Raw genomic sequence first — 27,865 nt, forward strand, 5'->3', positions numbered from 1 at the left:
TGTGTGTGTGTGTGTGTGTGTGTGTGTGTGTGTGTGTGTGTGTGTGTTCTTGGCAGACAATATGCCTTACTTGGTTGAGAAGACAGAAAGAGGATTTGTTTCATTAGTCTACTCCACTACGATGCATCTGGTCATTTCCATTCTATCTTTTATCTATTGCAGATCCCTAGCAATTGGAACCAAAACTGGGTATAGATTATTTTCCTTGAGTTCTGTGGAGCAACTGGACCAAGTCCATGAAAGCAGTAAGTCATTATTTAATTTCATTCCTACTTAGTCATCATTTAAAATGTTAATTTCTAGCATTGGAGAACCCTCCTTCCTTTTCTTTATAAACTTAGTCTTGATTTTCCAGGATTTGAAATGGATCATGGTACTGTCTCATCTTGCTTTAAAACAAAAGGTTAGGGGAAGGCAATTACTGATCTGCGGGGTGATGACTTAGGTAAAATTCCTTTGTATTATGAAACCCCTTTATTTGAGATAGTTTTGTTAACACATTTTCTTAGGTTTTAATTACAAATGAGAAGTAACGTGATGGAGTAGAAGGGGAAGGGAAATCGTAAAACCTGGGCTCAGGCCCTGGCTTTACAGTTGACTGGTTTGGTGACTTTAGTCCTGTCACCTACTCTCTCTGGAGCTTAATTTCCTCATTTGTAAGATGTGTATAATGACACACATGACCTACCTCAGCAAGTTGTTGTGACTTAGTTGCTTTAGTGCTATATAAATGGGAGGTTTTTTTCTTTCTTTCTTCTTTTTGGTGTAGACATGATTTAATTGGTAGAAGGGACTCCCAGAGTAGAAATTCCTTCTGCCAGTGCAGATCAGCAACTGTCCTGCAATTTATAGTCTTTGAAAATTCTTTGGGGCTTTCTGAGAATGTGACTAGCCCAGGGTCACATAGCCTGTGAACTTGAATTAGGTCCTTCAAAGACCCATTCTGGTTCTCCTTCCATTATATCATGCCACCATTATTATTTTATGTTATATTTACTATTTTATTGAACTACTTAGTTAATAAGCATTTATTAAGTGCCTTATTATATGTGCTAGGTACTATGCTAAGCTCTGGAGATACAAAGAAAGGCCAAAGATAGTCTTTGCCTTCAAGGAGTTCACAATCCAGTTGATGCAAACAACCTGTACAAACAAACTATATACAGGATGAATAGAAATAATCAACAAAAAGAGGGCACTCGAATTAAGAGGGATTGGAAAAGGCCTCCTGTAGAAGGTGAGATTTTAGCTGGCACTTAAAGGAAGCCAAGAGGCAGAGATAAGCATTCCATACATGAGAGACAGCCAGTGAAAATGCCTGGAGCTGCAGGAGAGAATATCTTGTTTGACATTGACCGGCATAATAATAATAGTAATAGTTCTCATTTATATAGTGAGCCAGGCACTGTGCTAATAATTTTACAATTATTATCTTATTTGATCTTCACAACAACCCTGAGTGGTAGGTGCTATTATTATTTCCATTTTATAGATGAGGAAACTGAGGCAAACAAGAGTTAAGTGACTTGCCTAGAGTCACACAGCTAGTAAATGTCTGAGGTCAGATTTTAACCCAGATCTTCTTGATTCTAGGCCTGGCACTCTATCCATTGTGCCACCTAACTGCCCCACTAAATCAAAGAATACATGGCAGGCTGTAAGGTGTAAGAAGACTGAAAAAGATTGGGGGAGGTAGGTTATGATGGGCTTTGAACCAATAGGTAACTTATGTCTTATTGTTTGTCAGCCTGTGGAAGATTTGCAACATTTGCTTCTGTGGTTATGAAAGTATAAAAAACTTAGTCTTAACTTTAATAATAGCACCTACTTTATTTACATAGTATGAATATTACAGAGGTCTAAGGCTTCTGCTGTGTATTTTAAAATAATTCAGTCACAGGAATAATTCCCTTCAAGCTATATAATCTGGTAGCACAAGTAGTTCAGCTTCTAAGAAATGCTGTAAAGAACATATATTTAATTTATTTTACTAACTGTGACTCTTCCAGGAGACGGTGAAATGGTAAATTTTTAAGATATTTAAGATATATATATTGATATAAATATATTTAAGATTTAAGATATTAAGATTTAAGATTTAAGATATTTAAGATATATATATTGATATAAATCAGACTTGAACTTATTTGGTAGCACAAGTAGTTCAGCTTCTAAGAAATGCTGTAAAGAACATATATTTAATTTATTTTACTAACTGTGACTCTTCCAGGAGATGGTGAAATGGTAAATTTTTAAGATATTTAAGATATATATATTGATATAAATCAGACTTGAACTTATTTGTAAAAGACCTCTCAATCTTTTCTCACATCTCATTGAATTAGACAGAAAACACGTATTTTAACAAACATTTATTCACTCTCTACTATACGATGAACACTGTGCTAAGTGCTGGAGAGTCATACAAAGTTTTGATAAAATAAGGTCTCTGCCCTTTCAACCTTTCAGGCTAGTAGGAGAAAAAGACAAATAGATAACTATTTGTCAGTATTATGTGATAAATTAATTAGAGACATGCAGAATAAAATATAATATGAAGACCAAGGAAAAAGGGCTAGAGGATAGGGAGAGTAGAAACACAGGTAGGAAACTAAGAAAGGCTTCATGAAGAGAGAATGTTTAAGTTGGGCTCTAAAAGATGGATAGGAATTCAATAGGCAGAAAGAGTGAGAACGTAACAAGCACAGAAAACAATGTGAACATAGGCATAAAGTAGTTTGATTTTTGACTGGAACATATGTTCATGGAGGAGAGTTCAGGAAAAGTAAGGTTGCACAAGATTATAGTGGGCTTTTAATGAGAACTTTATCTTTACTTGAGTGACAATAGGGACCTAATTGTTGTTGTTCAGTCATGTCTGACTTTTCATGACCCTATTTAGGGTTTTCTTAGCAAAGATACTGGAGTAGTTTGACATTTCCTTCTCCAGTTCATTTTACAGATGAGGAAGCTGAGGCAAATAGGGTTAAGTGACTTGCCCAAGGCTACATGGCTAGTAAGAGTCTGAAGCTGGATTTGAACTCAGGTCCTCCTGACTCCAGACCTGACACTCTATCCATTGCACCACCTAGCTGCCTAGGGACCTGATAAAGAGTTTCAAATAGAGTAGTGACATGACTACATCTATGCATAAAAAAGATTACTCTGGCAAAGATGTGAAGGGTAGATTGGAGTAGAGGAAAAGTGGAGACTAAAAGACCTGTTGGAAGAATATTAATATCAATTCAGGTAGATAGGAATAAGGACATATGCTAAGGTGATTGGGTTAGGAGAATAGAGAGGTTGGAAACAGATGTGAGGGAGATTATGGGCTCTACGGGACATGGTAAAGAGAAGGAATACAAGGTAAATGGAGGTGCTAGAGGTGAAGTCTAAAGAGAGGATATAGGGGGAAACAAACAGCTTGGTTTGGAACCTGTAGGCATTTGGAGGTTTAGATCTGGAGCATGAAAGAGAAATCAGGACTGAAGAGAGCTGTTTTGGAGGTGATGGTTAAAGCCATGAAAATGAATTGCCGAGGAAGATTACATTAAGGAGTTTAGAAGAGGATGACAAAACAGTGAATGAGAGGAAAAATTAGGGAGGTTAGAGAAAAACCACAAGAATATCTGAAGATAGAAAATGAGAGGAAACAAAAGGAAGCAGTGATTCATTGTTTAAAAAAAAGTTATAGAGAAATTAGGGAGAATTAAAGTGGGGGGAAGGATCATTGATTTAGTAATTAGTCTTTAAAAACGTTAGAATGTCTTTAGTACTGTGGCCTAAGTGAAAGCCAAATCAAAAGGTTTTGAATGAAGAAATGGAGTCCTTAGATGTAGATTTTTCAGGAAGTTTAGCAGTGAGGAGGAGGAGGAGGAGAGAAATGTGTGACTTGGTAGTGAAATGGCTTTTTTTTTAGATTGGGGAAACCTGAGCATGTTTGTAGTCAGATGAGGTATCAATAGCAAAAAAACAAACAAACAAAAGAAAACCGCTGAAGATGAATGAGAGAGAGAATGATCATAGAACCTACTTCTCTTTCCCCCATCTTATAGAGGAAGAAACCAAGGCCCAGGAAAGCAAACTAAATTTTCCAAGTTTACTCATGGAATAAGCATCAGAGGTGAAAAACTCCCAGGAACATCATAGCCAAAATTCAGAGCTCCCAGGTCAAAGAAAAATTAACACAAATGGCTAGACAGAAAGTTCAGATACCAGGGAACTGCAGTCAGGATCACACAAGACTTGACAGCTACTCCTGTAAAGAAGAAAAAATGGCATATCATATTCCAAAAGATAATGGCTTACAACCAAGGATTACTTACATTGTAAGACTAGGGGAAAGGACCTTTAGTGGAATTGAATAGAAGACTTTGAAACATTCTTGATGAAAACATCAGAGCTGAGTAGAAACTTTGAAAAAGTAGAAACTTTTGACAGAAGCAAAAAAAAAAACAAAACCTAGAAAGATAAACACATTTGAGTACTTGAAAGCAATAAAATGATGATGAAATGCTTATCTTCTAATAAGAGGAGAAATAAATATTCAAGATATAATATCAGGGGCAACTAGCTAATGCAGTGGATAGAGCACTGGTCTTGGAGTCAGGAGAACAAGAGTTCAAATCTGGCCTCAGACATTCATTAGCTTGTGACCCTGGGCAAGTTACTTTAACCCCAGTTGCCTTCCAAAACAAAAACAGTCAAGTGATTAAAGTAGGGAGGAGGAAAAAAGGAGATACAAGGGTAGGGAAACAGCTAGCTTCAGTTATACATAACTAGCATTGAGCATGTTCCTTCTTTTTTACCACCTTCTTTGTAAAAAGGGGACCAGGGACAAAGAATTAAAAGTAGAACAGGATATGTTGGAGGGAAATACATAAAATGATAGGTATCTGGCTATTATTGAATGGGAATAAAAAGGATTTTGCACATTCCCAATATTTATGGCATCTTTACATAAATGTAGAAAAGCAGAAATGTTAAAAATATATGTGTGTGTGTGTATATATATATATATATATATACTTACTGACCACAATGCATTCAATATTATAATCAATAAAGAACCTCTAAAGAGAGGATTAAAACTTAAATGGAGAATTTACTCAGAAAAAATTGGTGGGTCAAAGAACAAATCATAGAAATGGTAGAGAATTTTATCCAAGAGAATAACAATATACTTTGGGGTGTTCCACAGTAGTTTTTTTTTATTAATTTATTTTGATTTATCAACAATCACTTCCATAAGCTTTTGAGTTTTAAATTTTTCTCCCCCTCTGTACCTCCCTCCCTCCCCTCCCCAAGATGGTGTGCAATCTGATATTGGCTAAACATATACATTCCTATTAAACATGTTTTCACATTAGTGATGTTGTAAGAAAGAATTAGAACTAATAGGAGGAACCACCAGAAAGAGGAAACAAAACACAACAGAAGAAAAAAAATAGCAAATAGTATGCTTCAATCTGCATTCAAACTCCATAGTTCTTTCTTTGGATGTGGATAGCATTTTCCATCATGAGACCTTTGGAGATGTCTTAGATCCTTGCATTGCTGAGAAGGGCTAAGTCTATCAACTTTAGTCATCACACAATGTGGCTGTTACTGTGTACAACAGTCTCCTGGTTCTGCTCACTTCACTCAGCATCAGTCCATACAAGTCTTCCCAGGTTTTTCTGAAGTCTGTCTGCTCATCATTTCTTATAGCACAATAGTATTCCATTACATTCATGTACCACAACTTGTTCAGCCTTTCCCCAGTTGATGGGCATCCTCTCAATTCCCAATTCTTTGCCACCACAAAAAGAGCTGCTATAAATATTTTTGTACATGTGGGTCCTTTTCCCATTTGTATGATCTCTTTGAGATGTAGTCCTAGAAGTGCTATTGCTGGATCAAAGGGTCCACGTTAGTTTTTAAGAGAAAATTTATCTCTCTAAACATTTGCATCATCAAAAGAGAGACAAAAGAGGTCAATGAATTAGGCATTCAATGAAATAACTAGAAAAGCAGCAAATTAAAAACCCTAAACACTAAAGTAGAAAATCAAAGAAGAGATTAATAAAATTAAAAGAAAACATTGAATTAATTTATCAATAATTAAAAGTAGGAGCTGGATTTTTTTGTAAAAGATAATAAAATAGATAAATTATTAGCAAATCTGATCTTCAAAAAAAGAGAAAACCAAACTGATAATATCAGAATGAAAAAAGCATTCACAAAAGATGAAGAGGAAAATAAAGGAAGTATTAGCAACTATTTTGCGTAATTATATGCAGAAAACCTGACAACATATGAAATGGATGAATATTTACCAAAAATTTATAATTTACATTTACAACAAAAAAACAGGTAAAATATCTTTCTTCTTGACCTCAGGCTTTTGGTTGACTTTTTGTTCAGTTTTGAGGAAGAAAGAGTCAATTATTGTAGTTTCACAGCATTCTTAATTATTATTGAGTCTCTTAAAAATTTCAAAAGTTTGCTAGAGAAGTTATGTGGGAGCTGGGTGGTCTGCCTCCCGTTTGGGCAGCTTGTCTTGATTGGAAATTCCAGTGTGTAAATTTCAAAGCTATTTAGAAGAATTAGTCTTAGGAATGGATATAGCTCATCTTCTGTGGCCAGAGAGAAAGGATGCTGTTATTAAAGATTTAAGAAATGGGAGAGGATAACTGAAGGAGTTCTTTTCAGTTGGCTCCAGTGTTCATTGAAATAAGTGGCTAGGTCATCTGCTGCAAGTAAGGGAATGTTGGGGAGAAGAGAAGAAAAGCTTTGGAGTTATTGTGGAGAATGAGATGAGTCAATAAGAATAGGATAATAGGATTGCTGAGCAAGGACCTAGCTGAGCTTATTCACTATGAATTTGTAGTAAATGAAGATAACTCAATTTTGTGACTCTTCAGCAGCCATAGAAAGGGATAGAAAAATCGTATGGTGGATGTTGACCACAGAATCTAGAGGACAGTCAGACTTCCAACTGTGTTATAAAGTAGTAGTCCTCAAAAGTATTTAGATACTAATTTAAAAAAAACAACAATAGAAAACTATCCGTGGAATAGACTAGATAAACAAGAAGAAAAAGCAGTCAAACAGTTTAATAGTTGATAAATCCAAGAACATAAATTACTGGGGGAAGGATTTTTTTTTTCAGACAAATACTGTCAAGATAATTGGAAACCAGCTTGACACAAATTAGGTTTACACCAGACAGACATCTTATATCATATTCCATTATACAGTCAAAATAGCCTGCATATAAAAAGTAACATCATAAAAATGTAGAGAATGAGACTAGGTACCTTTCACAACTATGAGATTCTTAACCAAACAAAAGATAGAGAAGATCAAAAGACAAAATAGGCTTTCTGATTCCATAGAATTAAAAGGCTTTTTCCATACATGAAATTAACAAAGATAGGAGAAAAAGAAATAATGCATATTAAATATCATTGAAAAGACTATCCAAGATATATAGAGAAGTGACACAAATACATAACCAGAGAGCTATTCTCAATAGATAATCACTGGTTAAAGAGAATGGACTGTTTTGAAAAGGATTACAAACCATAAATGTCCATTTGAGAAATATTCAAAATCACTTAATAGAAAGAGAAATGCAAACTAAAACAATTCCAGGAATTCATTTCACATCCATAACTGGCAAAAGATGACCAAAAAATGAGATCAATCAATGTTAAAGGAGCTGTGGAAAGCTAAGTCTATTAACACACTGGTGGACCAGTGACTTCATTGAACCATTCTGTATATTAGTTTTGAGTTATGCAAAAATAGCAACTGAAATGTCCCTAACCTTTGACTCATCAATCCCACTATTAAGCACAGAACCAAGGAAGTAAAAATTAGAAATAAAGGCCCAATATTTACCAAAATATTCAAAGCAACTTTTTATAATAGCAAAGAACTGGGAAGAGAGTAAGTAATTGTTGATTACGGAATGGCTGAAAAAACTATGATATGTGAATTTAACAGAACAGTTTTGAGCAATAAGAAATTACAAATATGAAAAATTTAAAGAGCCATGGTATTTGTATGAATTTATGTGCAGTGAAATAAAACAGAAGAAAAAATAATACGTAGCTGGTGATGCAGTGGAAAGAGTGGTAGGCCTGGAATCAGAAGCCCTTGAGTTAAAATCCAGCCTCAGACACTTAATAGCCATGTGACTCTGAGTAAATCTCTTAACATCCTTTTGCCTCAGTTTCCATAGCATCTGCTTCACAGAGTTGTTGTGAAGATCAAATAAGATAAGTGTAAAAGCACTTAGCACAGTGCCTCCAACATAGTAGACAATATATAAACCCTTCCCTCCCTCCTTATGTAATGAATACAACAATGTAAATGGAAAGGTCACTTTGGAAAGGTTGGACTCTAAAGTTTTTTTAAAAAAGCAATGAAGGTCTCAGAGAATAGGTAATGAAACATTTCCCTCCCTCAAGATATAAGAGGTAGGGAACTACTGGAGCAGAATGTTGCATATATATATATATATATATGTATATGTATATATATGGAGAGAGAGAGAGAGAGAGAGAGTATCAGTTACTTGTAAAAGCAACTGATAAACTTTTTCTTTGTTACAAGGGAGGGTTCCCCCCCTGAAATTACTCTGGTATAAGTCAAAAGAGGTGAGTGGAGCCTATTTTCTTTTTAAAAGAAAATTAGAGGACAGGTGATTCTAGGGTAATAACTAATAGGCAGGTAAAGCTAAGAGTAGGTGAAAAGGACTTTGAGAGTTGAGATGGATCAAGGGTGTCACAGTTGGTAAGAGTAAGTTTAGTAGGAGAGGAACACAGAATTATTTGATCTGAACAGAATTCTCAAATTCTAGATCTTGGGTTTTACCCAGTTTGAAAAAAATGGTGAAGTCCACCATGTTGCTATGTGGCTAAAATGATTTGGAGAAAGAGGTGACTAGAGTTGAGGAGAGGGAGAAGAATATTTTGGTCAAGCTATTAGAAACGTCATCAGCACACATATTAAGTCTCTGTGGATGATGGCAAGGGGTGGGGTAGAAAAAAACAGTCAATCTGATTCTTTCACAACATGACTAATGTGAAAATCACATGTTTAATATGATTGTGCATGTATAACCTATATTAGATTGCATGCTATCTTGGGGAGGGGGGAAAATTTAGAACTCAAAATCTTATAAAAGTGAATTTTGAAAACCAAAAATAAATAAAGAAAAAAACAACCAAGAGAAAGTCAGTGGAAAAAGCTGTGATGGTAGCTGGAAGTCAGTTAATGACAGCAGCAAGAATGAGCAGGGTATAGCACAAGTATGTCTTTTAAGAATGAGTTAATTAGGGCCAGCTAGATGGCGCAGTGGATAGAGCTCCAGCCTTAGAGTCAGGAGGACCTGAGTTCAAATCTAGCCTCGGACATTTGACACTTAGTTGTGTGACCCTGGGCAAGTCACTTAACCCCAATTGCCTCACCAGAAAAAAAAAAAAAAGAATGAGTTAATTATAAGGAAAGAGTTCATGACCAAATAAGCGATAGAGAGGATCCAAGAAGATAAAGTAGACGATATGAATTACATAAAATGAAGAAATTTTTATACAAAAAGAACCAAATGCAGCTGAAATTAGAAAGGAAACAGGTAACTGAAGGAAAAATACTTAGAGCAAGTTTCTGTAATATGGTCTAATTTTTAATATATTTTAAAAACAGATTCAGTAATGAAATACAAAATGGATAATTTTTATTACATTAAATTAAAAAGGTTTTACACAAACAAAGCCAATGCAACCAAGATTAGAAGGAAGCAGAAAGCTGGGAAACAATTTTTACAGCTAGTGTCTCTGATAAAGGTCTCATTTCCAAAATATATAGAGAACTGAGTCAAATTTATAAGAATACAAGTCATTCCCCAATTGATAAATGGTCAAAGGATACGAACAGGCAGTTTTCAGATGAAAAAATTAAACCTATCTATAATCATATGAAAAAATGCTCCAAATCAATATTGATTAGAGAAATGCAAATCAAAACAACTCTGAGGTACCACATCACAACTATCAGATTGGCTGACATGACAAAACAGGAAAATGATAAATGCTGGAGAAGATGTGGGAAAATTGGAACACTAATGCGTTGTTGGTGGAGTTGTGAATTGAGCCAATCATTCTGGAGAGTAATTTGGAACTATGCCCAAAGGGCTATAAAACTGTGCATACCCTTGGATGCAGCAATATCACTTGTAGGTCTATATCCCAAAGAGATCATAAAAATGGAAAAAGGACCGATATGTACAAAAATATTCACAGCAGCTCTTATTGTGGTGGCAAAGAATTGGAAATTGAGGGGACGCCTATCAATTGGGGAATGGGTGAACAAGTTGCATGTGAATGTAGTGGAATACTATTGTTCCATAAGAAATGATGAGCAGGCAGACTTCAGAAAAACCTGGAAAGACTTATATGAACTGATAATGAGTGAAATGAGCAGAACCAAGAGAACATTGTACATAGCAACAGTAACATTGTGTAGTGACCAACTTTGGTAGACTTAGCTGTTCTCAACAGTGCAAGGATCTAAGACAATTCCCAAAGATTCATGATAGAAAAGGCTATCCACATCCAGAGAAAGAACTATGGAGTCTGAATGCAGATCAAAACACATTATTTTCTCTCTCTTTTTTTTTTTTCTTTCTTGTGGTTTTTCCCTTTGGTTCTAATTCTTCTTTACAACATGACTAATGTGGAAATATGTTTAATATTATTGTAATTGAAGTAGAAATTCCCCAAATAATCAGATTGTTGTCATTTTGGGGAGGGGGGAAGAGAAAGAGGGGGAGAAAATTTAAAATTTAAAATCTTACAAAAGTGAATGTTGAAAACTAAAAATAAATAAATATTTTTTCAAAAAAATAAAGAATAGATTCAAATTTATAAAAATAAGAGCCATTCCCTAACTGATAAATCATCAAAGGGAGATGAACATGCAGTGTTCTAAGGAAAAAAGTCCAAACTGCCCATAGCCGTATGAAAAATGCTTCAGGCCTGTGCCACAAAGAAATGAAAGCAGAAAAAGGCCCTGTACAAAAATATTTATAGTACATTTTGTGATGACAAAGAACTGGAAATAATGGGGTGCCCATCAATTGGGGAGTGGTTGAAAAAATTATGGCACATGAATATAATGGGATGTTACTGTGTCATAAGAGATTATAAAAAGGGGTGGGCAAGATGGCAGAGTAAAACAGTGACTTTTACTCTCCTAAACCCCTTCAAATACCTGTAAAAAATGACTCTAAACAAATTCTAGAGCAAGAGAACCCACAAAAAGACAGAGTGAAACAAATTTCCAGCCCAAGACAAGCTGGAAGGTCAGCAGGAAAAGTCTGCTGCATGGTTGGGGAGAGGAGCGCAGTTCAGTGTGGGCACACAGGCAAAGACTGGGCCTTAGCGAACCTGGAGCAGGCCTCAGAGGACTGAAATCACAGGCAGCTGTGGTGGTTTCCAGACTTCTTAACCCACAAACACCAGAGACAACTTAGAAGGTCAGTAGGAAAGGTCTGTTGCACCTTGGTGAGAGAGAAGCTGGGTCCCAGGCCCAGTCACAGCACAGCCCTGGGATGGCGGCTGCTTCTGGAGCTCTCAGCCCACAGACAGAGGGGGAATCAAGTGGCTAATCATAGGGGGATTGCAGAGATCTCTTTGCTGGCACTGAGGCAGGATTCTGTTGCTTTGTCCATGCTTGGATCTGGGCCACAGTTCTGGGTGGCGGTCCTGGGGCAAGGAGGAGCGCTGGCGTGGTGGAGCTTGTGTTGACAGTGGAGAGGGACTCCTCCTCACAGTTTCAAGGCAGAAAAGAGTGCTTGTGGTCACTCATAGACCAGAGCACAGGCCAGGAAAGGAGTAAACACCTTGCCCTTGATCATATCACCTTGGAAGAACTGAAAATTTACAGGTCCCTAGAAATATTTCTAAAAACAGCTGCAGAAAACCCTCAAAGCCTGGGACAGTACATTGTCCACACTGAAAGCAGACCCCTACCTTAACAAAGAGTTTAAAACTCAGGTAATTGGCTGGGAACATGAGCAAACTGTGCAAAAAATATCAGACCATAGAATCTTTCTTTGGTGACAAAGAAGATCAAAACATACAACCAGAAGAAGACAACAAAGTCAAGGCTCCTACATCCAAAGCCTCCAAGAAAAATATGAATCAGTTCCAGGCCATGGAAGAGCTCAAAAAGAATTTTGAGAAGCACGTAAGAGAAGTAGAGGAAAAACTAAGAAGAGAAATGAGAGAGATGTAAGAAAATCATGAAAAACAAGTCAACAGCTTGCTAAAGGAGACCAAAAAAAATACTGAAGAAAATAACACTTTAAAAAATGGCCTAATTGAAATGGCCAAAGAGGTCCAAAAAGCCAACAAGGAGAAGAGTGCCTTCAACAGCAGAATTGGTCAAATGGAAAAGAAAATCCAAAAGGTCACTGAAGAAAATACTTCCTTAAAAATTAGAAAGGAGCAAATGGAAGCTAGTGACTTTATGAGAAATCAAGGCATTGTAAAACAAAACCAAAAGAATGAAAAAATAGAAGACAATGTGAAATATCTCATTGGAAAAACAACTGACCCGGAAAATAGATCCAGGAGAGAATTAAAAAATTATTGGACTATCTGAAATCCAGGATTAAAAAAAAAGAGCCTATGGGGGCAGCTAGGTGGCACAGTGGATAGAGTACCAGCCCTGGAGTCAGGAGAACCTGAGTTCAAACCTGCCCTCAGACACATAACACTCACTAGCTGTGTGACCCTGGGCAAGTCACTTAACCCCATTGCATAGCAAAAAAAAAAAAGAGCCTAGACATCATCTTTCAAGAAATTATCAAGGAAAACTGCCCTGATAGTCTAGAACCAGAGGATAAAATAGAAATTGAAAGAATCCACCAATCACCTCCTGAAAGAGATCCCCAAAGGAAAACTCCTAGGAATATTATAGCCAAATTCCAGAGTTCCCAGGTCAAGGAGAAAATATTGCAAGCAGCCAGAAAGAAACAATTTAAGTATTATGGAAACACAATTAAGATAACACAAGATTTAGCAGCTTCTACATTAAGGGACCGGAGGGCTTGGAATATGATTTTCCAGAGGTCAAAACGAGACAGGATCAAAACCAAGAATCACCTACCCAGCAAAACTGAGTATAATCCTTTGGGGAGCTGGGGGAAATGGACATTTAAAGGACTTTCAGGCATTCTTGATGAAAAGACCAGAGCTGAATAGAAAATTCTACTTTCAAATACAAGACTCAAGAGAAGCATGAAGAGGTAAACAGGAAAGAGAAATTATAAGGAACTTATTAAGGTTGAACTGTTTACATTCATACATGGAAAGATGATAACTGTAACTCATGAGACTTTTGTCAATATTAGGGTAGTTGGAGAAAAAAATTATAGATAGATACATAGATAGATAAAGGACACAGAGTGAGTTGAAGATGAAGGGGTGATATCTGGAGAATAAAATTAAGGGGTGAGAGAGGATCATACTGGGAGAAGGAGAAAGGGAGAGGTAGAATGAGATACATTACCTCACATAAAGCAGACAAGAAGAGGCTTTTACAGTGGAGGGGAAGTGGGGGAATGAGTGAATCTTATTCTCATCAGATTTGGCTTAAGGCGGGAATAACATGCACACTCAGGTATGGAAATCTATCTTACCCTACAGGAAAATACGGGGGAAGGGGATAAGAGATCAGGGGGATGATAGAGGGGAGGGCAGATTGGGGGAGGGGGTAATCAGAAGGAAATACTTATGAGGAGAGAGGGTCAAAAGAGAGAATAGAATAAACGGGGAGCAGGATAGGATGAAAGAAAATATAGTTAGTTTTTCACAACATGACTACTATGGAAGTGTTTTGCATGACTACACATGTATAGCCTGTATCTAGTTGCTTGCCTTCTTAAGGAGAGTGGGTAGGGAGGGAGGAAGGGAGAAAATTTGGAACCCAAAGTTTTAAAAACAAATGTTAAAAATTGTTTTTACATGCAACTGGGAAATAAGATATACAGGCAATGGAGTATAGAAATCTATCCTGCCCTGCAGGAAAATAGAAGGGAAAGGGGAGAAGAGAAGGGGGAAGATAGAAGGGAGAGCAGATTAGGGGAAAGGGTATTCAGAATGCACGCTGTCTGGGAGTAGGTGGAGGACCAAGATGTGGAGAAAATTTGGAACTCAAAATCTTGTGGAAGTGAATGTTGAAAACTAAAAATAAATAAATCAATAAAAAATACAAAATAAACCAATTATATTGAAATACTACTATCAAAAAGAAAAAAAGAAATTATAAAAAGGGACAATTTCAGAGAAACCTGTGAAGACCTAAGTGGACTCAGAGAGAAGTGAGCAAAACCGGAAAGAATGATTTATATAGTTGACAACAATATTGTTAAGACAGGCAACACTGAAAGATTTAACTCTGTTCAAAGGAATGACCAACTATGATGCCAGAGGACTGATCACCTCTCAGGTAAGGGACTCAGGGTGCAGATTGAGAATTATTTTCTGGACATGACCAATCTGGGCATTTTTTGCTTGACAATGTATATTCGTTACAAGGATTTTATTTTTCTTTTTCCTTCCAGGGTGAGGGGGGGGAGTGTGAAGAAAATTTATCAAAAAAAATTTTTAAGGAAAAAAAAAAGAAGACATTGAGGCATGATGATAAGGAAATGGTATCAAAGTAGTGTTTGGGCTCAAAGCCTATGTACACCTACTATTGACCAAGTTGGGGAATGAGTAGATTCTGTTGTATTTTATTACCTGTGGTTCGACTTATTTAATTGTAATAGAATAGTGCAGATATGAAGTCTACATTTAGATAGAAATAGAAGCTTAAATCACACTTGGATAATGGTTTATCAATCTTGACTTTTTTCTATATGGAGAACAAGGGAGAGATTAAAGAACAAAGCCAATACCTGGGTTACATTAAACTGGAAATAGAGGCTAGAAGACCAGGGAAACTAAGTACAGGAATAGATTAAGCTATTTGACCACACTTCTCTTGATAATGCCTTTCAGTATTAGGTGCAAGAGAGAATTGGAGAGTTATGGAGGTTACAGTACTTCAGTAGTTCCATGTGTGTCTTACAACCTAGGAAAAGGTAGACTACATTGAGACTTCCCCAAAACTCTGTGGTTTATAAAGCATACCAATTAATGAGCCACCTTGTTATAAAGTAGAAAAAGGAGGCCCAGACAGGTAGTGTCACATAGGGTCACATAGAAAGTTAGTGATAGAAATGAGCTGCCTAGTGCCTTCCTCTGTTGATTACCCACAATTTATCCCATTTACATATTTTATGCAGTTGTTTTTTGACTCTTCCATTAGACTGTGAGATTCTTGAGAGCAAGAACTCGTTTTTTTTTTTTTCCTTTCTTTATATTCCCATCACTTAGCACAGTGCTTGGCACATAAAGCAGAATTGAAGTAGCTCAAAAGAAACTCGAGATGTGCAAATTTAGAGAATCTACCCCAAATGTTCATATGGACTATTTCTGCCCAACCTACGGTAGAGCGTTCCAACCTCATAAAGGTCTGATCAGCAACAGTCAGACACACTGTAACTTGAATCTATAGCATAGTGATATCATTTTGGTCCTCTTCTAGAATTAAGGACAACAATCAACTGACCGATTTGCCACAGTGCCTGGCACATAGAAGCACTTAATAAATGCTTATTGACTGACTGTTTGCCAACCCATAGGGTCATCTCTTTGATGAGATTTTGTTTTGAACTTCTAAAAAGTTAATTGAAGCGATTATTCAGAGAAGTTGTGGAAGCAGTATTGTTTTAAAGTCATGATTAAAGCTGCTTACTAATGGTTCACATATTGTGAGTGGAACTTGAAGAAAGTTAATAACTGAAGATTAACTTGGGGCTCCTAAGCTTGATACTCCTGTGTAGTATTCTCTTTGTAAATTGTATTTTTTTTCTTCCCCATTTAGGTGAAATACCAGATGTCTACATTGTAGAGCGCCTCTTCTCTAGTAGCTTGGTTGTGGTGGTTAGTCACACAAAACCACGGCAGATGAATGTGTATCATTTCAAAAAGGGTACAGAAATTTGTAACTACAGCTATTCTAGCAACATCCTGTCCATAAGGCTGAACCGACAGGTAAGGAAGGAAAGTCCCCTTTTTCAGATCGTATGAATTAATGATACTGATAATGCAAAAATCTGCATAAAATAGTAAACAATACTGCTCATAAGCATCCATTTTCCTGCCCTGGAAGATGAATTTATTTTCTAAAATAGTGTGCATTTGGCTTCTTTCTCTTCCACTCTCCCAGTGTTTGCTCACTAAAGTGTTTTTCTGGGCTTTCTACCTAGAGGCAGGTAGGTGGCCAGTGGATAGAGCACTAGGCTCAGAAAAAGGACAACCTGACAACCTCAGACACTTACTAGCTCTATGACCCCAATCAATTCTCTTAACTACTATTTGTCTCAATTTCTTTATCTGTAAAATGGGGAATATAATAGCACCTACCTCCCAAAGCTGTTGTGAGGATTCATTAGATTGTGCTTATAAAATGATTAGCAGAATGCCTGGCACATAATAAATGCTTGTTTCCTTCCTTTTGGTTCTCTTGTTCTAATAGATTTATAGTAGTCAAATTAATATATAAAATTATTATAAATGGTGTTGTCATTTCTGTTGTTCATTTCACATTGATGATTCTCTGTTTAGTTCAGACCTGTTTCAACTATATGTGTTTCAAATTATGTGTTTCAACTGTATGTGTTTCAACTGTATGCCACAGTAATTATAGGAAGATCATGACATGGTGAGATGTATAGGAACCAAACTCCCTCACAAATCCCCCAGTAGAGCTCTTCAAGTGCACCAGAAGGAGTAATGATAAAGGAAATCAAAGAGAAACAGCTTTAAACTTTTCTATCCAGTCCAGGACTGCACAAGAAAACTGCCAGAATCTAGCAAAAGCTTTTAGCAGAGACAAGCTGGGTAGGTACAAGACTGGGTGGTCGTGCAAACAGCCAGGTCCCACAACAAGAGACAGGGCCATACCTATATACAGCCAGGGAAGCCATACTCAAGCCTCTGCAGAAGACAGGGCCAGATCAAGGCTAACACAGCCCATTCTCCAACTTCCATGGGAAAAAGAGCCAGAACAGCTCCCAGTGCAGGGCCTGTACCCACAGAGCCCACACAGACGACATTTCAGGAGACAGGGCTGTACTTGTCCAAGAGTAGTACTTAGCCCAGAGCCTCTGCCAGAGATAGGGCCAGTCAGTATCCAAACAGCGTCTGCCTAAGCCACAGAGGGACCATAAGATGAAGGGTCAGAGTAGTACTTTGGGAAGTCAAACACCTGGGGTCTTGGAGGACTGCTACCAACACAATCAACAACATTTGGTTGGGTCAGGGTCATAGGGATGGAGCCAACTCCAAGTTGGGGACTGTGCCAGGAGAAGGAGACAGAAAAAGGAGCTAAGGCTCAAACCTAAATTGAGCCAGTAGGACACTAAGCCAAGGATTCCTGTAGATGTTGGGAATCTAATCTTAGCCATGTCATCTAGGACCAAGTAAGGCCTGCCCACACCATCCAAGAGTACGGAAAGAATCATAGTCTGACCCAAACACAAATCTCCAATCCAGAAGCTGAGTGTGGAGATGTGGGTAAACAGAAGAAAATGCTGAACACAATGAAGAAATGCCTTATACTGAAAAAAGGCCACTAGGTAAACCCAGAAGAGTAACTTCTTACCAAGTAGAGCCTCAAAAAAAAGAATGTATTGCTCACAAAGACTATAAGCGTATCTGTAAAAAATGAAACAATACAAAAATGACCAACCTGGAAAACATCTCAAGGAGAGACAATTTAAGAATCACCAGACCACCTGGTGGTCATGACCAAAAAAAAAAAAATAAAAAGCCTGAATGACATATTTCATGAAATCAAACAAAAATTGCCAGATCTATTAGAACTAGAGAGCAAAATGATAATGGAAAAAATCTACCAGTCATCTTCTATGGTAGGAGCAATATTATAATCGCTGTCTTCATACAAGTTAGGCTAGTTTTTGTTTGTTTGTTTGTTTTCCCTTAAAAGTTTTTGAAATCATCCTTGAGGTTTTGTTGGCTCAAAGGCTCAAGCTGTTGACTTCACTTCTTGGTTACCTGAATACAAAGCAGCCACAAGGAGCTCCAGGTACTATCTGATGCATGTGTGGTGAAAAATGATGGGAAATTCTGGCAGTGGAGCTTTGCTCAGATCTTTGTTGAATATCCTCCCCTGCTATGGCTAAGTTAATTTTCCTTCGTTAACCTTTAAATGTCTTTTCAATGTCTCTTTCTTTTATTTTTCCAATATTGAACCTAAACTACCAGGGAATTGCCTTGAGATAAGCCTAACCTACAGTACTTCCTGAACAAAAAACAAAAAAAACAAAAAAACAAAATGAAAACATCTAAGAATGTCATAGCCAAAATATATCTTCCGGGTCAAAGAAAAAAATACTGAAAGCAATCAATTGTATGCTTTTGTTATTATTCATTCTTCTTGCTTTTGCTAATTTTGTTTTTTGCTGTGATAAGTGGTCTGAGTGCTCATAGATAGCTGATTCAGGGAAAACTTCCATATCAATAATGAGTTTTTTCCTGATTATTAAAATCTACTTTTTTGCAATATTATTTGGTATTTGCCATGTCTGGTGCCTAACAATTATTTTTTTCAAGTGTTCATGGCATAGCAACATGAGACTTCTGTTTATTCTACAAGAATTTGGCTTCTTTCATTCTTTCCCCCTGATCCATGCTTTTTACACATAATTCTTGACATCTTTATTTTTTCATGCCTTTGCATTGAAGTCATCAAATATTAGAATGTATGTGGATTTAATTTGGAAGATGTAATAATGTTCTTTTTTAAAATTAAATTAATTTATTTGTTACATTTTAAGTTCTGAACTGTCTCTTTCCATTCTGCCCTGCCCTGCACTAGAGAAGGCCAATATTTTACACAACACACACACACACACACACGTATTCCTTCTCTCTCTTCCTTTTTTTCTCCCTCCCGCCTCTCCCTCTGTCCACATAGGGAATCATTACACTTTCCTGCAGGTGCTCTGCTCAAAGGAATATAAACTTTGATTGCTGAAACCTCACAAGATATCTTGGGGTTTATGGGCTAGATTTATTTTTTAAAGACCATGCCTTAAACCCAAATCACTCTGGCTCTCATTGATTGACTAACAATAGGTCCTAGCCCAGGCCTCACCTGGTCATTGTCTGGGCTCTGATGGCTCAGAGTGAGTATAAATAGCAATTGTTTCTTTTTTGGCCAAACACCCTAATGGTCTTCCCCTCTCAGATTGAATTTTTTTTTTTACTAGATCTTTGCCTCATTTCTTACCTAGATTTAGTCACTGAATGGGCATTGCCTCAGTCAAACTGAGACCTGAGAAAGACCTTAGCTTAAAAAGGCCAAGGTCCCCCACCGCATTTGGGGCCATCTCCAGTCAGTCCTGATCTGTATCTTGTCATGGTCCTCTTCGTTTGTGTGTGTGCGTGCGTGTGTGTGTGTCTGTGTTGTGCATACTTCTATTTATCTGTCCTTTCTCTGGAGATAGATAGCATATTCCTTTATAGATCTTTGTACGTGATTTGAATATTTATAATACTCAGCATAGCTTAGTCCTTCACAATTATTCTTTGAACACTATGGCTATTACTGTATACAGCTTGGTTCTGCTCATTTCACTCTCCATTATTTCATGCAAGTCTTTCCATGTTTTTCTAAAATCAACCTGCTTATCATTTCTTACATAGCAGTAGCATTCTATCACAATCACATACCATGACTTATTTATCCATTCCCCAGTTAGCCACTTAATTTCCAATTTTTTGCCACCCACAAAGAGAGCTGCTATAAATATTTTAGAACATATAGGTTCTTTTCCTTTTTCCCTGATGACCTTAGGAAAGAGATGTAATAGTGGCATTGCTGGGTCAAAGAGTATTCATAGTTTTATAACTCTATGGACATAATTCCTGATTGTTCTCCACAATGGTTAGATAAGTTCACAGTTCCAGCAACGATGTATTTGTGTCCCAGTTTTTCCACATCCCCTCCAACATTTATCATTTTCCCCTTCTATCATTTTAGCGAATCTGACAGGTGTAAGATGATATTTCAAAGTGGTTTTAATTTGCATTTCTCTAATCAATAATGATTTAGAGCATTTTTCATATAACTACATATAACAAAAACTGCCTGTTCATATCCTTTGACATTTATCAGTTGGGGAATGACTCATATTCTTACAAATTTGACAGAGTTCTCTATATATTTGAGATGTGAGACCTTTATCTAAGAAATTGTTTATAAATTTTCCCCAAAATTTTCTGTTTTCCTTCCAATCTTGGCTACTTTAGTTTTATTTGTACAAAACCTTTTTAATTTAATTTAATGTAATTTAGTGTAACCAAAATTATCCATTTTACATATCACAGTGTTCTCTATCTCTTGTTTATTTATAAATTCTTATATATATCATAAATTCATAAATTCCATGTTCTTCTAATTTACTTATGATATCTGCCTTTGTATCTAAGCCATGTATCCATTTTGACGTTATCTTAGTAAATAGCGTAAGATACTGCTCTATATCTAGTTTCTATCAGACTTCTTTCTAGTTTTTCAACAATTTTTATCAAATAGCAAATTCTTATTCCAAAAGCTTAAATCTTTACATTTGTCAAACACAAGATTACCATAATAATTTATTACTGTGTATTGTATGTCAACCCTTTTTCACAGATTCATCTTTCTATTTCTTAGCCAGTATGAAATAGTTTTGATAATTTCTACCTCAGAATACAGTTTAAAATTTGGTACTGCTAAATCTCCTTCCTTCACATTTTTTTTCATTGATTCCCTTGTTATCTTGATCTTTTGTTCTTCCAAATGAATTTATTATTTTTTTTCTAAGAAAATAAAATAATTTTTCGGTAATTTAATTGGGGTGACATTGATAAGTAGCTTAGTTTAGGTAGAATTGCCATTTTTATTTTATTGGCTCTGCCCACCCTTGAACAATTGATATTTTTCCAGTTATTTAAATCTGACTTTATTTGTATAAAAAGTGTTTTATAATTATGTTCATGTAGTTCCTGGGTTTGTCTTAGCAGGTATAATCTCAGGTATTTTATGCTTTCTATGGTTATTTTAAATGGGTTAACTCTTACTATCTATCTCTTCTTGTAGGGTTTTGTTGATGATATATAGAAATGCTGATGATTTATGTGGGTTTATTTTATATCTAGCTATTTTGTTAAAATTATTAATTGTTTCAACTGGCTTTTTAGTTGAATCTCTAGGATCCTCCAAGTATATCATCATATTGTTTGCAAGAAGAGATAGCTTTATTATCTCATTGCCCATTCTGATTCCTTCATTTTCTTTTTCTTCTCTTATTACTATCCTAGCATTTCTAATACAATATTGAATAATATTGGTGATAATGGGCATCCTTGTTTCACTCTTGACCTTATTGGGAAGATTTCTAGCTTATCCTGATTACAAATAATGCTTGCTGATGGTTTTAGATAGCTGCTTCTTATCATTTTAAGGAAAAATCTACTTATACCTATGCTTTCAAGTGTTTTTAATAGAAATGAGGTGCGTTTTGTCAAAGGCTTTTTCTGCATCTATTGATATACTCATATAACATTTGTTACTTTATTGATGTAATCACAGAGTTCTTCATAGCATTTCTCTGGCTTTTCATGCTTGGCACCCACTGTTGATATATAAACTGCAATTGTTTTTCATGGTGTTTTTTTTTCTTTTATGTGCTTTCCGGTACTGCCATATGAGATGACTAGACATCCCATGAAGTAACATTTCTTGTTGCTTTTGTATGCAATAAAACTCACTCTATTTACTCCTTTCTTTGCTCCTTCAAAAAATATGTATAAGCCAGTCTTCCATTTAGGTGCGACTTCCTTTTTCTTCTAGTATCATTTATAGCAAGCATCAAGAATGATATGATTTAGCTCCTCTACCAGTATATTCATGTTGTCACAGTGGCCCCACTGGATCTCACATTTAGAGTACCATTAGTCAATTTGCAATTTATAGATGATCTGTGGCATTCTTAGCACTGTCTGCCTGAATCCCCACTGCTGTCACTCATGTCATTATCACTACAAAAGTAGAAGGGGGTACATGGGATTAAGGGCCATTTTCTGTTTTTTCTTGTTTCATAGATAGTCCTGGCCAAATGTAACACCAAATATTTTATATTAACATGACAAAATGTTTTATGTTACAGGGCAGATTTTAACAGGGAGAGAGGAATATTGGTAGTGTGAAGGGGAAGGAAGAAAGTGAAAGGCTTCTTTTTTTTATCTATTCTGCCCGACTGCTGAGATGTAAAGTGCCCAAAATGATTTTGTTTGCAAAGGGGAGAGAATGTTTCATAAACCGATTTGTGGGAAGATATCATTTTCATTGAGATAATATAATGATTTCATTCATATCACCACTAAATTATGTGGAAAGCAGGTTGGTTGTAGGATCTAAAATTCTTCCCTGAGAAGTATGTTCTTTTATATGGAATAAAAAATGTAGAGCTTGAATGGGTAAACTGTAGAAGGGACAATGGAGGAATGATTGATATTAAATGAAAGAGAGGTAATTTGAGTGTATTTGTACTTGAAAACTTTAAAGGGAAATGCTTGAATAAAGTGTTGCCTTTACTGGACTTCAAACTAATTATGTATCAGTAGTGTGATATGCCAGCCAAGGGTCATGGTGCCCAGGACTGACAAAGTAGTAGAATCCTGTTGATATTGCATTGGCATATTATGTCAGCATGACATTGTACAAAGGACATTGATATATTTGAGGGTATGGAGAGGGGGCAAGATGGTAAGTGGCTTTGAATTCATGCTTATGTGATTAAAGGAACCGAGAATGTTTAACATGGAGGAGAAAGTTAGCTACCTTAAAATATGTGAAGAATTGTCAAATGGAAGAGGAAATAGACTTGTTCTTCTCAGCCCCAGAAAACAGAGTCAAAACCAGTGGGTGAAAGTTGTAAAGAAACACCTTTAGGAAAAGAAAAACTTTTTAACAGTTAAAACTGTTCAAAAGTAGAATAGGCCATCTCAGAAGGTATTGTGTTCCCTCTCGCTAGAGGTCCTCCACCAAAAGGTTTTAGAGCAATTGTTGGATAAGTTTTAAAGGAACTTCATTTTTAGGAATGGGTTGTTTTAGTTGGCTCCAGCTAATAGTCCCTTCCAACTCTTAAGATAACTTGTGATTTGTTTGTAGACCATTTGACATTTTTTCATTTAGTGGTGGTCTACAGAAGAAGATTAATTTATTCATAGTTACTTCTTTTTGTCACTGATTTGATATGACTTTTAAGATTGGTTAGCCCACGTCCTGCAGAGTGATCAGAACTCTCAAACACTATCTAGGCTATTTACACAATTCTCTCCTCTTCTTTATACCCCTGTTTCTTTCCTGCTATTTGGCACCACCCTTCCTTTAGCAGCCTTTACTAATCTTTGAAAATCTCACCCAAAACTACATAGTAATAATGGCAAAATTATTTGTAATTCAGATCTTATCATATGATGGGGGGGGCAGGAAATGCTGAACTTGGAGTCAAGTGAACTGGGTTTGAATCTTGAAATCTGTCACTACCTGTATGGCCTTGTATTAAGTCAGTTCACCTTGCTGGGCCTCAAATTCTTCATCTATGAAATAAGGAAGCTGGACTAGATGACTTTCAAGGTCCTTTCCAGCTCTAAGTCTCTGATCCTGTGATCTTGGCAATTCCACTCTTGCCTTTGAGAAGAAAAGATTGCTTTTTAGGGCAAGTGTTTGTTACAGAAAGGGGAAGCAATGCTTTGGAAAGTGACTTTTCATCTGGAGTACACTTTTCTTTCAAGTTTCAGATTTGAGGTTTTTGTTGCAGGAGAAGGACTGGGTGTTTTTTCCATTAACTGAGTGTGTCTCTAATCCCAGAGAAGGAGAAATAAAAAAGAAGTAAAGTGAGAGGCAGCTTGTTGGAGCTAGAGGAATTAAGTGCTCTTGCTTCTTTGTACTCTATCCAGTTGTGAGCAGCCAGCCTCTCCAGCAAGGACAAAGTTCATTGTTCCACTCTTGTGGGGCTGCCTTTTTTAAAAAAATTAGGGTGGAGGAGGAGGTGGTATTGGAACATTTACATGGGGAATTATGTTATGAAATGAGTTTGAATGTAAAAAGGAGAAATAGAATATTCCAACTTTTTAATCTAATGATTATATTCTTTTAACTATATATAAGTCTAGATAATTAGATATATCATTCTATTGAAAAAGCACAGTAAAAAAAAAAAAGAGAGAAAAGAAAAAGAAAAAACATAGTAAGCCAGAATCATTTTGACCTGGAAATCTTTTACACTTCTTTCCATTTTGACTTTATGGTGTCATTGTTACAGTGATAAAGGTTACTTCAGCATTAGTTTCCAATGGTTAAAGCCTCTATAACAATCAAGTTAGCATCACTCCTTAGAGAGATAAGTACACTATATTACCTTGGAAGAATAACACATTACTTTGTTAATGATATAGCTATCTAAATATTAGCATGGATTTGTTTATGTGATTAGTTATCCCGAGCCCTGGTTACCTAGCAAAGATCGAGGCCAAAGGAAAGCTTTGGTGCCAAGACAGTTAAGTTTGTGAGGAAAGAAGGAAAATCTTAGTACAGGAGAGAACACCAAATAATTAAGGAGCAAGCGTGAGGACCTTGTGGACCCGTTGTTTAGAGGAGATACCAAAAGGACTGACGGGACCACTAAGACAAACTTTACCTTGGTAACAGTTTAGGACTACTCTAGGAAGGAGTAGAAAGATTTGGACAAAAAGGGCAGCTTTATACTTACAGGTAAAGTATTGTGCCATTAAGAGAACAAAGAAAGGAAACTTCATTATGAACTTTGAAAGAAAGCTTGTGAAATAGATCTAACGAAATCACTGACATTTTACTGAATATCAAAATGGGTTTGGGAGAGTTCTGAGCAGAAATGTTCTGGAACTATTACCCTATATAAAGATTGCACACAGAAATTAAAATGATAGACTTCAAGATTATGCATTTTTCAAATTTCTAGCTATCAAATACATTGGTGGGTGGGTGGGTGTGTGTATATGTTTACCAGCAAAAGTTAGATTCAGGTCAGCGCTTGTGAAATCATAGAATCTCAGAGGTCATCTGGTCCACCCCATATGTATGGGGGAATTTTCCCTTCTCTGACATTTCTACCAAGTAGTCATCCAGCTTCTATTTGAAGGCCTCTAGTGATCATGTAGGCAGAAGCAAAAAACAGTAGAAAGAGTTCAGAAAGAAGATCTGGATTCAAATCCTTACCCTGTTTTTTGCTATCTTTGTGATCTTGGACAAGTCATTATCCTTTCCAGGCCTAATGTGTTTTTTCCTTTGTAAAGTGAGAGGTTTGACCTAGAAAACTTCAAAAGTCCTCTCCATCTCTAAGTCCTATAAAACTTTACCTCCTGGGCCATTCAGCTTTCAGATAACTCTAATGGTATGTTTTTCCTTTGAGTGAAAAATTGCTTCTTTGCAACTCTGACCCATTAGTTTTAATTTTGCCTCTAGGATAAAAGTAAAACAATTTTAATCCCTCTTCCTATGACAGCCATTCACATGCTTGAAGACAGCCCTTTTTCTTCTCTTCTCCAGATTAAAATATCCCCAGTTCCTTCAGTCAACTTTTCTATGGCATGGTTTTTAATCTCATCACTATTACAGTCACTCTTGTTCTGTTCCACTCTAGCTTTTCAGTGTTATTCTAAAAATGTAGTACCTAGAAGTAAACACAATATACCAGATGTGGTCTGACAAGAGCAGAGGACAGTCACTTCCCATATTTGGCCACTGTAATGCTATTAATGCAGCCAAAGATCCCACTAGTTTTTTAAATGGTTGAGTCCACTCAAAGGCCGCAATCTTTGGGGGTTTTTGTTTTGTTTTAGATAAACAGTCTGTCATCCAGTAATCTCCTTCATCTTGTATTGTGCAGTTTAATTTTTTAAAACAAGTATAGGACTTAACATTTATTCCCGAGTAACTTCATTTAGTCTGCTCTGTGCTTTTTAAGGAATTTGGTTTAGTAGCTATGCATGTCTGTGTGGTTGCAGAGGCTGCTGGTGTGCCTGGAGGAATCCATTTATATTCACAACATTAAAGATATGAAGCTATTGAAGACTATCCTGGATATACCTGTAAACCCAACAGGTAAGTAAAAACAAAAAAAAAAACCTACAAAAACAAATGCTCCAAAGAATTTACGTATGGATGCTTTTCTCTTAGATATTAGATTTATGCTCAAACAGAAAATTCTTGATTTTTTTTCATACTTGAAAAACCTTAAGTGGTTGGTTTGGTTTTTTACGGTTTGGGGATTGTGCGTGTGTGTGTCTTTTTGTTTTGTTTTGTTTTGGCACCTTGACGCTTTGTTTTAATGATAGTGAACAAAAGTTGTTTAAGGTTGTGAATCTTGAGTGTCGGCACCATTGCAACCTCATTGAGACTCATTTTCAAAAGTATAGAGCCTTTTCAGGGTGATTAATTTGTTGATTTTGTGAAGTTGTTCTTGGCAATGTCTCAGAATATGGGAAGCTTGTTTAGTAGTTAGCTTTTTAAAAAGATTATCTAAAAATACAGAAATTGTCATGAGAGTAAAGAGGTTTGAGATTGGTCTGTTTTGTATACCAGGGAGAGGGAAAAAGATAATAGAATCTTAAAGAATTCAATTCATTTCTAGGGAATCTCTCAGTTCCATCAGTGAGCTAAAATGGAGTTTCACTTAATGGAGGAAACAACATGCAAAAAAATTGTACGTATGAGAGCTGTATATGGAGCTATGTCAAAGCTTAAAACTGTGCTAAAACTTTTCAGACACCCTTTATATAGTGTAAATTAGTCAGTAAATGTCTGTTAAGCACTTACTGTGTGCCACACACTGTGCTAAGCACTGCAGATACTGTTGCCTTTCTTGGAAAGGCAAAAGACAGTCTCTAGTCTTTAGGAGCTCACAATCTAATGACGGAGACAACATGCAAACAATTATGTACAAACGAGCTATATACAGGATAAATTGGAAACAATCAACAAAGGAGAGGCCACTGGAATTAAGAGGAATTCAGAAAAATGGGATTTTAGCTGGGATTTGAAGGAATTCAGAAGGCAGAGGAGAGCATTCTATTCATGAGGGACAAACCAGGGAAAATGCTTACAGTTGGGAGATGAAGTGTCTTGTTCAAGGAACAACAATGAGGCTGGATTCACCAGATCAAAGATGTAGGGAAGTCTAACATGTACGATGACTGGAAGGGGGTGGTGGTTATGAAGGAATTTGATTGCCAGCAAGATTGGACCTGCACTTTAGGAAAATCGCTTTGGGAGCTGAATGGAGGAGAAATTTGTGTCAAGAGTCAGGAGAGACTTGCAGCAGGCTGACCAACTAGCAGACTGTTGGAATAATCTAAACTTGAGGAGATGAGAGTCTGTGCCAGGGTGGTGGCAGTATCAGAGGAGAGAGGGAGGTGTATTTGATAGATAAAGATAAAAGATAAAGATAAAATTGACAGGGCTTGGCAACAGATTGGATATTTAGCAAAAGATTAGATATGAGGGGTAAGAGAATGAGTAGTCAAGGATCCAGTGAGGGTTTGGGTTTTTTTTTTTTAAAGGATGATGGGGACACATACATATTTGTGTGGGGTGTAGGGTGTGTCCAGGGAAGACTAGTACCTCTGATGTAAAGGCTGCCGAGCCCTTT

General features: G+C 36.5%; 1 protein-coding gene across 1 annotated transcript in view; it reads left to right on the plus strand.

The window, feature by feature from the left end:
• Positions 1–27,865, plus strand: part of WIPI1 (WD repeat domain, phosphoinositide interacting 1) — a 60,254-nt gene that overhangs the window by 4,130 nt on the left and 28,259 nt on the right. The window contains exons 2-4 of the mRNA XM_027873196.1: positions 163–245; positions 15,988–16,157; positions 26,223–26,319. Coding sequence (XP_027728997.1) covers positions 163–245; positions 15,988–16,157; positions 26,223–26,319 — 350 coding nt within the window. The remainder of the gene's footprint in view (positions 1–162; positions 246–15,987; positions 16,158–26,222; positions 26,320–27,865) is intronic.

Source organism: Vombatus ursinus, unplaced genomic scaffold (assembly GCF_900497805.2).
Source record: "Vombatus ursinus unplaced genomic scaffold, bare-nosed wombat genome assembly UNPS02014801.1, whole genome shotgun sequence".
Taxonomy (NCBI): Eukaryota; Metazoa; Chordata; class Mammalia; order Diprotodontia; family Vombatidae; genus Vombatus; species Vombatus ursinus.